This window comes from Dendrobium catenatum, unplaced genomic scaffold (assembly GCF_001605985.2).
Source record: "Dendrobium catenatum unplaced genomic scaffold, ASM160598v2 fragScaff_scaffold_1430, whole genome shotgun sequence".
NCBI lineage: Eukaryota > Viridiplantae > Streptophyta > Magnoliopsida > Asparagales > Orchidaceae > Dendrobium > Dendrobium catenatum.
The window spans coordinates 258,006-269,275 of NW_021319892.1; the positions used below are offsets into that span (position 1 = coordinate 258,006).

The 11,270-nt window shown below is 36.8% G+C and overlaps 1 protein-coding gene across 1 annotated transcript; it reads right to left on the minus strand.

Annotated features, from left to right (window-relative positions):
* Positions 1 to 1,412: 1,412 nt before the first annotated feature.
* On the minus strand, positions 1,413 to 4,488 carry LOC110112822 (putative uncharacterized protein DDB_G0286901). The gene is made up of 5 exons (XM_020845162.2): positions 3,626 to 4,488; positions 2,872 to 2,972; positions 2,688 to 2,771; positions 1,912 to 2,022; positions 1,413 to 1,824 (listed from the first exon to the last, which is right to left on the minus strand). Exons 1-5 carry the CDS (start codon positions 4,422 to 4,424, stop codon positions 1,783 to 1,785), a joined length of 1,137 nt encoding a protein of 378 aa, XP_020700821.1. The 5' UTR covers positions 4,425 to 4,488; the 3' UTR covers positions 1,413 to 1,782.
* Positions 4,489 to 11,270: the final 6,782 nt, after the last annotated feature.

The following is an 11,270-nucleotide window of genomic DNA, read 5'->3' on the forward strand; positions in this document are numbered from 1 at the left end:
CTCGGTTAGGTCCTCCACATCATTAACTGGTGACCATTCTATCCGAATGATTTCCCTTTCTGCATATTAATTCTTCTACTGCTTCATGTAACTCATGTAAACTGGCTAAGAGCCACAAGTTACCCATTCCCAAACATACCTCCAATGTAACTCAACCTTTTGGTTTAATATATTCTGATGTTTGGGATCCTTCACCCATTGCCTCTTTACATGGTTATATATACTATATTGTTTTTATTGATGATAACACTCGCTTATGTTGGATATATTCAATGCATTCCAAATATGAAGCTATCTTCAAGTTTCAGCAATTTGCTAAAATAATTCAAACAAACTTCAATAAAAATATCAAAATCTTCAAATTTGATGATGGTGGGGAATACACTAGTGCAGTCTTTCAACAATTTCTCCAAACCAATGGAATCCATGAATTGAGCTGTCCCTACACTCTCGAACATAATGGCTTATCTGAAACGAAAAATCAAAACCTCAAAGACACCACTCGCACACTCCTGTACAAAGTTCAACTTCCACCACAATTTTGAGCTGAAGCAGTCCAAACATCCAACTATCTCATTAATAAACTTCCCACCTCAGCATTATAGTTTCAATACCCTATCAAGTTCTTCATGAGAAACCACCCACCTGCCATCTCCTCAAATCCTTCGAGTGCCTTTGCTTCCCCTTGCTACAACCACAAGTTCCTCAAAAACTCGCTCCCAGATCACATCCCTGCATCTTCCCACCTCAGCATTACAGTTTCAAATACCCTTTCATCCCACTAAATTATTTCAAAATTCATCTAACTAAATAATTGAATGAACAAATTTCACTAATTTTAAAAAATATTTCAAACCTTAAGCAAAAAAACGAGCCCAACTTTGTTAGAATCTCAGTCCTAAACTATAAAAAGGGTATTTTCATTGTTATGTTCCTTGTCGATCAAAGTGAGACTATTGAGAGAGAGAGAGAGAGAGAGTCAACATGTACAAGTAGAGAGACCGAGCGCAGAGGAATGAAAAATTATTTATGCGGAGTGCGCACCGTACGCACTAGCACTGGGTACCCAACGGTACGCACTGGGTACCCAGTGCGGGTACCGCTAGGTATGCAATGCTTGTACGAACAGTTCTTCCCGTCTGCACTCCGCACTTAATAATCTCTCCAGAGAAAGGCGAGAAGAGAGAGACAGAGAGCTAGCACTGTACCCTTTCATTTACCCAACGAAGTTTGATTCTTTCGTCTCATGCAATCATCACCAATAAATCAACATTTAGTAAACAACAGATTTCATTGAATTACAGATGATCACAAGTCCAGTGGAAGAATCATAGATGACCAAGATACAACCTATCAAACAAAAAAATCCTGGATATAACACATAAATCGACCAGCGATCAAGAACTGAAACATCTGAACGCAAGGCATCTTCATATCATAAACTTTACGTAAAATAGCAATGTATCACATAAAACTCAAACCACAAAACGTTTTCCAACAGTTTACAATTTATATTGCCATGTAAAGATCCACAAGCCCCATCGACAAGCTTTATTGATTTATTATTATTATCTTTACTTTAAAGTAACTTTACCATAGTCATATAACTAATTAAACAGCTACTAGACCACCTATACAAATGTCCTTCAACATTTACATAGCAAAGCATTACTACTGCTTTCTCAGTTGTTTTTCCCATCATCAAAATGTCTAGCATATATATATATATATTATATCATATAAAAGCCTCACTCTTTAACTTTCCCATTCAATCACCTCCTCTCAAGCATTATTCTCTGCAAATACATCAAGAAGGGCCAGTGCCTGCATGGAGAGAGTTGTATATGTTAGATCATTTTAATGTTTCATGGTTCTCAATCTGCTTCATAAAGGCATCAATCAAAATTATACCTCAGGGACGCTAAGCTCAAGTCTGAACTTGGGTCCATCATAGTGGTGTAGAATGGGCCTGAAAGAATCCTCCTCCAAAGGTTCAAAGTTTTTCCTGGTTATGACTCTAACCTGTAATAATTAATAAAGCAAAAATCACAGAAAAATGTTTAGAGAAAAATAATGTCCAACATTTCAAAATAATTTCAAATAAATAAACTAAAAATATGTATCCCAGATCAGAGCTAAATGAGATGAACATTAACAGAACTACTAAATCACTCGCCACAATGGTATATCTTAAAAAAAAAAAAAAAACCATTTAGTATTAACTTATAGTTTTTGTTTCTGGTTTTCTTAAAAAAAAGACCCGTACTTTCCATTAACAAGTTAATCTTTAACCACAACTGAGAATTGCTGCCTGAAACAACAAAGATTAATTGTGTTTTCTGTAATAATGTTATCAGCGTCATGATAAGCCATATCAAACTAGTTTTTGTTTCTGTTTTTCTTAAAAAAAAGACCCGTACGTACTTTCCATTAACAAGTTAATCTTTAACCACAACTGAGAATTGCTGCCTGAAACAACAAAGATTAATTGTGTTTTCTGTAATAATGTTATCAGCGTCATGATAAGCCATATCAAACAGTTTGGTGTCAAGTTTATGAATCATTCTATCTACCTTGCAATTGTTAACTCGTAATCATTTGCAGCTAATGTAAAAAAATTAATTAGATACCGTAGCATGTAAATCTTTTTGCTAGTTGTGCTAATAGTATAAGTCAATATACTGTACCTGAGCAGGATAACGAGATTCTCCAGGATGTTTTTTATCCTCCCAAGCAGAAGGATCGATGTTTGTTCCTCCAAAACTAGCAGCCTATTGAATCAGATTAGCACATCAGCATCAACATATATAACAATTAAACGATGAAAAACATTATAAAAAGAAATATATAGAAGAATTTTAAGCGCAATACCTCAAAAATTCCATGAAGTTGATGTGTTGAGTAGTTGTATAAGAAAATAGGCAACCCTGGGGTTATTACTCGGACCGAGTCCCTGTATCGTGGAGGAAGGCCTGAAAGATAAAATTTAATATATTGATCAATATTATACAAAGTATCAGCATTAATAAGCTATTTTGCATAAATCATTTCATAAATCATAAGAATCATCTAACTGACAAGATTATAAAGAAATTATTATGCTCTAAGAAAATTTAAATAAACTAAACAATTTGTAGATGAAACTCCCTTGATTTGGAAGTAACAAACATGAGCAAACTAACTGTTCACTGGATTAAATAGAACTACGATTTTTTTTTTTATTTTAATGATTTGAGTTTTAAGCTCTTGTTCAGGAGCAAAGGTAAATTTCAGTCGATCACATAACATGTGATAAATAGATCCACTTGATCAAACCTCTTAGGGAAGCAAAACTTAATTTTTTATTTTTTTTATTTCAGAACAGGCTGATTCAACTTCATAGGTGAAAGATAATTGCAGATTAGTTACTTAAATAGCAATTACCAGCAGCCAAAAAGGAACAAAATCTCCCTATGGAACCCTTACTTATGTAATAAAATAAAATAGTGAAATGCTAAGAAAGTTTCCTGAGAAGCTATAAGCAAGGGAAGCCATCGAAATCACAAAGATCAGCAACCTACTAGTAATCCAGTTACAAAACTTAAAGAAAATCTAAAGAAAATAATGAATAGTTGCAAAAACTCACCAAAAAGTTGCCTTATAAGATTCTCCTCCATGGTCTCGTTGTTGCAGACAAAGATGTAGCCTCCGACAGTTTGGCTCCGAGGAAGAGCCTCTGAAGGCGGCAAAGTCTTGAACCTCTTATCCACAGAATTCCCGCTATTATTGTTACTATCTTTGTTACTATTATTGCTGTACTTCTTATTCTTCCCACCTTTACCACTACTCTCGTTATTTCCAACTCCCTTATAGGTGCCTCCATGAATACCACTGCTATTATTGTTATTAACCGCAGGCCTAGCAATCGCCTTGCTGAAATAATTCTTCATCCCACTGTTAAAATTATTAACACCGCTGTTGTTGCAAAAATCCTTGGAGTTCTTCACACTGCCACCACCAAGGTTATTGTTGTTGTTGTTGTTGTTGTAACGATTCAGGTTACTGTTTGTAAAAGCAAGCTTTTGGGGGAGCTCAAGCCCCGTCTTCCACAAACCAGAGGACCCGATCTCCATCGCCGCCGACTCAACGGCGGATTCGTTGTTCCGGCGATCCTCTGGGCGGCGTCCGGAAGCGGAGAGGAAGGGATCCGACCATATGCTGTCGCCGAGAGAAAGGCTCCCGATCCCCGCCGTGTGGAGCCGAAGCTGATCGCTGAAATTCCAGAACGCAGACTCCGATCTTCCGTTCTCCATATTTCTCGCAAGATCTGATGAATACGGGTAAAGAGATGCGCTGACCAAGTTGGAGCAGCAGAGGTGCAGCGCAGATCGATCTATATAGTCAAACAATTGGGGGGACGATGAATCGTGGAAAGAGCTGTTCATTTACGCGTTTTTGGAATGGTAAATTTGCAAAATAGTAAAGTTTTGGATGCAAAAAAGTAATTCATTCGGATCATGCAGCGAAATTTTAGCTGACACAGAAATCTCACCCATTTAGAACAGCCCATCTGTCACTTCAGGCGGGTCCCGCAGTCGAATAGTGGGTGGTGAGTAGCTCGTTGTTGGGATTGAATGAATTTATAAAGATTTTGTTTTGGACGAGACTGAGTAGCAGGTTAGAATCGCTTTCTCTAGCAGGTTACTTCGGGGCGAAGGAAGAGGAGACGCGGGGCTCCGGCTTCCATCCACGTGTACGAGTGGATAGGAAAATGCTACAATGCGCCATTTGAGCTGTTGCAATAGTCGGTATGCGCAACGTTTGTGTCGTGATGGTGCTGGTGATGAGTAACGCCAATCTTTTGCATTGTTGTTGAATGAGATAGCTTGGCAGTGTTTAAATTTTTTAATTTTATGCACTCCATCAGTATATGATTATTTATTTTTGATACATCACAAAAAAACTGGTTTGATCGGTCAAGAATCTCGAGGCATATTCTAGTTAAAATTTTTTGAAATTAAATTTAGGATCATCTAACTTTTGGTTTCGATAAATTTATAGTCAAATTGAATATCTCAAGGAGACGAACCCAACGACATCAAAATTTGTCCCATCTGACCCCAAATGAGATCAAACAGAGGGACCGAAATATATTTGGAATGTTCAAATCATTAGATGAAAGACCAAATTATGTCTAAATATGGCATGCTCATTGTCAAATCTAGTGGCTCAACAAAATTAATCTAACTAGTCCAGGATCTCTCAATTCTAACATCATTAAGACACTTAAATGACTGAAAAATACTCTATGATTTGGGGAATCTAAATGGACTGTCTGATGGAGCACTCCAAACCATCCCTGTATCTTCTCCATATTTACGGGGTGTGCATTTTAGAAAAAAACCACCGTCGACGAGTAACTATTGACAATTGCCATAACACTGCTAGACAGCTAACGGCTGTCGGACCATTGCCCGGCCATAAATCGCCTCCAAACTTTCATCGAGCCACCGACATACTTCGGCCCGACCATCGTTAGACCACCGCCAGACTTTTTCCCAACCATCATCTGACCATCGTTGGTCATCGATCACCGCCCGTCGCCGAACTTTGAGCTAGTCTCCCACCACAGCTAGACTTCGACCTGGCTATCGTCAGACCTTCGTTAGGCCGCCGACAACTGCCAGACTTCCACCCGATCATCTTTGGACCACAACCTAGCCATCGACCACTACCAGACTTCTACCCGGCCATCGTCTAACCACCGTCCAGCTATTGACATCCATCAAAATTCCAACCGGCCGCCGACCACCACCAAACTTTTACCCAGCCATTGTGGGTTCATTATTCGACCGTCGACTTCCACAAGATTTCCACTGAGTCGCTGACCTCCACTAAAAAAATTTCCAATAATGGTCGGACCATGGCACAAACATTGATTATCATTGAATAACCACCTTTCATCTAGACGTTTACCCGACCATCGTTGGTGTTCGGCCCAATTCTCCAAACTTTTGTGATTCCACTTACTCTAAGTTAAAGGATGGGTAAACCTCTATAACTTATTCAAATTTAGTTGAATCTTTTCACCTTGGTGTGGCCCCATGGTTTTTTGTGAATGCCAGATTTCTTGTTTTTCCTTCCAGGATTGTCCAGGACGAAGTGGGATCGTCTTGGGACGATCAGTACAGGATCTATGAACTGGGAGGTTCGTCCAAGGACGAAATTTGGTTCGTCCGTACGAAGGTTGTCCAGAGAGCAAGTCGTCTAGGAACAAATACACTTCGTCTGAATGAAGCTTGTCAAGAGGGAAAATCGTCCCGTACGATCTGCATGTGTATATATTGGATTGAGATATTTTTGAAGAGAGAGAAAAGCCTGGGAGAGAGAAAAACAAAGTAAAAGGAGAAAAAGTTGATTTTGGGCGACTTCGGTCCGTTTTCGTCTGTCGCCGAAGTTGGAAAAGTTGACCGATTCGAGGTAAGGCACATTCCACCTACCATATTTTGGTTAACAAAAATGAAATTCGAAACATAAAAGTTGTCAAAATCCTCATTTCTCCTTTTACTTCGTTAACCAAAATCTGGTATTATTTCGTACTGGTGAATATTTTATCTTGTAAATTTTGGTATATTTCTGGGACGATATTTTTGCACGTTTTGAGTATTTTTTGAAAGATTTTAACTAGGTATTTTGAATTCTGTGGTGTTTTTATTGAATAGCGAATTATCTGGATGTTGAAAAATATTTCATCAGTACAATGAAAGTCTTGAAATGATATTTTCTATTATCTATGGTAATTTAGTAAATTTCTGAAATTATGAATTCTGTGGAATTTCAGTATACTGCAGTTATGCCGCTGACGATTTTTCTGACGAAATTTGATTTCTGAATTTGAATGTTTTGATATGCTTTGATATCATAAGGAAGTTATAAGGGCCCGGAATCCTTTGTGATTTCGTTGTCTGGATCCCGAAATCTGAAAATAAGTTATGTTCTAAAAATTATGTATATCTAACAAATTCTGGTGCTGTAAGCACAAGGGAGGCATAAGGGGCTAGAATCCATTGAGATTGTGTCAGGGTTCGGGAATCTGATATGTGTTATCTGATATGTGAAATGTGATTTTATCTGATTTGTACAATTCTGTCTGTTCTGTACGATTATGTTTGTTCTGTACTGAATATTCTGTTATATGAAATGAATTCCGTTTGTGATTTGATTTCTATTTGATCAAGTATCTGTATTTTGTTTGCTTATACGATTTCTACATGATTATATGAATTTTGTATGACAACTCTTCTGATGTATTTTTTGATGTGTGTTTCTGAAGATTTTGATTAGCTAGTGTAGTCTTGCTGAGCTGTTAGCTCATCATTGTTATCTGCGTGGTTTTTAGATTCTGGAAAAGAGAAGGAAGTCTTGGACTACCCGTTCAGTATCTGATCAGTGATTAGGTATTTTATACTTTTGATTTTTGTACAGCCATGGCTTTTCTATTCTGTTCTTTTTGTGTGTAGCCATGCACTGTATTGTACATGATTATCTGATGAAAGAATAAAATATAGATGAACTGTTATGTATATTTGATGTTTATAGTAGCTCAATGTTTTCTGTAAGTTTGATATTTGGAAGAAAGTTTGAAGCAAATTCCAAAGCTAGATCCTGGATATTTTCAATTATGTCGCGGTCCGATGCGAAGGGATTCGTTCCGGTCGGGTTGGGTCATAATAATTTTCCCTCTTATGGTTTCTAAATACATATTTGTGTGTTGGATATCCATGCATTATTATGGTAAAAAATCACTCTTTATAACGCCAACAATATTATATCCCATAACAGTTTTGTGATGTTTGTGGGAACCAATCTCACCCTTGTAAGCTCAACAAAAGCCTTTATTCAATGGCCAACTAGTATATCAATCACAACAATAGAGCCTCTCACTCTAAGTCACACCAATTTAACAATCAATCTATGAATTAGGGACACCTATTTCTTTCTTTCCTGGTGGAAGAAATACTTTTGGGGAAGGAATATCAGGGCCATCCCTGGAAGTTTGAATTTGAAAAATAGAAGTCTCAAAATGAAGTCCTTTAATTTCTACGGAGTGATCACCAACTAACACTAGTGCCATAATATGGGACTCATCACCCTCAAGACCTACAACTCATTGGGGATGTTTGACCTGAACATTTTCTTGTAGAGATCCCTCTTCCACATTCTGGGGGTCACCCCCTATCACAATAATATATCAAATTCATTGTCATAGCTAGCTCTATACATCCCTCTTGTATAAGTCCACCAACCCATATTCCTCCATTCATCACTGAGGACTTAGCTTAACCTCATATTATTGAAATCTCACATAATGTCTTACATGATGAAATGCAATGATTTGTCTTAGAAGAGTTCCATTTTAGAGGTGAAAGGAAAACTTTTCATCATTGAGACTTTCAGGATCCTTCACCCCTGAATGAAGTCAATCATCAACATCCCATTCCTGTGTGCATCAAATTATCGAGCATAAACTCTTACGATGGGTTATCTGGCCCTTACAAGAATTTTGATCACTATAAAACTATTATGCATATTAAACAAGCTTCAAATACATTTCTCTACCAAGTATTCCTGATAACATCAAAGGACAAGCTCACACATGGTTTTAATCACTCTAGAACAGAACTACTCCCATATTCGCCAAGTTAGCAAATTGTTTATTGAATAATTTTTCATTAATCAAAGAATTATTAAGGACTCTTTCCACCTCTCTAGGATTAGTCAAAATGAAGAAGAATCACACAAGGAAAATTTCCAAAGGTTATATTTTAAGGCCCAAGAAATTCTAAGGGTGGATTATGAGTTGTTAAGAGGAGTTTTCCACATAGGGCTCCATCTAACTCACTTTTACTTAGCGCTCATATAGACTATAGTTCATCAAATTTCGACCTAATTTCATCATATAGTGGAACAGACCTTGCCATATAAGGTCATCAATGCTCATATAAAACAATTTGAACAAACTATAAGAAAGCACAAAAATTGCACCTAGAACTAATAATTCATTATCATAATAGAAGAGCCAAGGGAATAATAACATGGTCTCTCGACCTTCACAGTCAAGAAATGAGTCTCGACAAGAGGAGTATACACCACTCAACACATCATAGGCAATTGTCCTAATGGCTATCTGAGATAAAGAAAATATTATGTTGCAAAATCTCTTAAAGATAAACTCAAGAAATTAGAAACAATACTACCACTTCCATCATAGTCATGGTCACATAATTAAAGCACGTAAAAAGCACAAGGAGAAAATTGACATACTGATCTGGCAGTGCAACCTTAGTCGGTTCATGTAAAATCCACCAGGTCATAAAGACACTCCTCCCATCGGGATAACCTACAACAAATTAATTATAGAATAATCGTCAAATAGTTGGTGAAGCTAAAACCATTAGAGGGAGGGCCAATTGTTATCTAACAAAGTCTTGCTCACGGTAAGCAAAGAGCTAGCATAGAAAAAGTTATATGGTAACCACTTTATAACTTTTGATGACTCTAATGTGGAGGGGTTCTAGAACCATCATCAAGATTCATTTTTATTAGCATAAGGATTGATGATCTATGTTACAACGTCAAAATAATTTTTGTTGATAAAGGGAGGTCAGTGGATATTTTGAGATACTCCACCTTTCTTAGTATGGGCCTAGTAAGAGAAAAGCTTCAATCCTCATAGGACCACTATATGGGTTTAATAATCAATTTATATGATTAGAAGGGATGATTAGCCTCCTACTCAAAATCGAAGAGTTCTCTAAAAAGGATACTCATATGATCTAATTTGTTGTAATGATATTAGAATCAGATTGTAATGTTATCTTTGGGATGCCCCTCTAGCCAACTTTAGAAGCTTTCACTTCCATTCCACATCTCGACTAAAGTTTTTAATCTCATCTGGGATCAATGTGGTATGTGGGAATCAACAAGTGACACAATTATGTTATCTTATATAAGCTCAACCACATCCATCAGTTTCATTGAGTATCAAGAAATTTGACCTCCAAAATGAGGATGTCCCTCAAAGGGAATTCCCCGTTGAAGAACTTACTTGTGTCTCCATATTAGATGAACACCTCTTAAGAATGGTGCAGATTGGGTCTCTACTCTCTAAAAAGAAAATGGATATTATATAGATTTTTTGTGCAATAATAAGGATATTTTTTCTTGAAGTTAGACCATTATGCTTGGAGTCAACCCTAAGAGAATCATGCATTCGCTCAAGACAAATCCAATGTACAAGCAAGTTATTCAGAAGAAGCAAAATTTTGTGATAGATCACCAACAAATAATCAAACTAGAAGCTAATAAGCTCATGATAGCTAACTTTATATGAGAAGTACACTATCCATGTGACTTATAAATGTGTTCAAGATTAAGAAAGCTAGCGGTGTTTGGAGAATGTGTTTGACTAGACAGACCTTAATAAAACCTTCCCAAAAGATAGTTTTTCAATTTCCAATATTGACCAATTGGTCGATGCCACATCCTTGCACCAAATGTTGAGTTTCAAGGATGCATAATCTGGTTACAACCAGATTAGGATGGATCCCACAGATGAGGATGCAACAACTTTTCAAACTGATCAAAAACTATATTGCTATCGAGTTATGTCATTTAGGCTCAATAATGCTAGGGCTACATATCAACACCTTATGAATAATATTTTTAAAGACATGAGAGGGTTCACTATGGAATAATATGTTGGCAACATGCTGATAAAAAGTTTCAAAAAATCATAACATATATCTAACCTAGAATAATCCTTCTACCTCATTTGATGCTACAACATGTAGCTCAACCCCATTAAGTAAGCTTTTGGAGTTACAATAGGAAAATGCTTTGGATTAATTGTTACCCACTAGGCTATTAAAGCCAATCCTGAAATGATTAAAGCACTAAGAGATTTTGTGCCCCTAAGGAATATAAGGATGTCCAAAGTTTTAGTGGAAGAATTGCAACCCTATCTCACATTTTAGCTCGCTCGAGGGATATATACCTATCATTCTTCAAGACATTAGGAAGAACTCATAACTCAAGACTTTAATGGACAAAGGAATGTCAAGAAGCTTTTAAGCAGCTCAAAATTTATTTGGCCTTACCTCCAATACTTTCAAAACCTATATAAGGAGAAATGTTATACGTATATATTGTTTTATCTTCACATGTTATAATTTTGATCTTGGTCCAAGAGGAGACACTATAAGATTGAAATTGCAAGATGGACAAGAGAG

Bases quoted from the DNA above. Each gene is read 5' to 3' on its own strand.
- LOC110112822 (XM_020845162.2), bottom strand. From the start codon at position 4,424: ATGAACAGCTCTTTCCACGATTCATCGTCCCCCCAATTGTTTGACTAT. The intron at 2,772-2,871 runs GTATTGCGCTTA...CTGATTCAATAG, and splicing joins AACTTCATGGAATTTTTGAG to GCTGCTAGTTTTGGAGGAAC. The intron at 1,825-1,911 runs GTATAATTTTGA...CTCTCCATGCAG, and splicing joins TTGAGCTTAGCGTCCCTGAG to GCACTGGCCCTTCTTGATGT.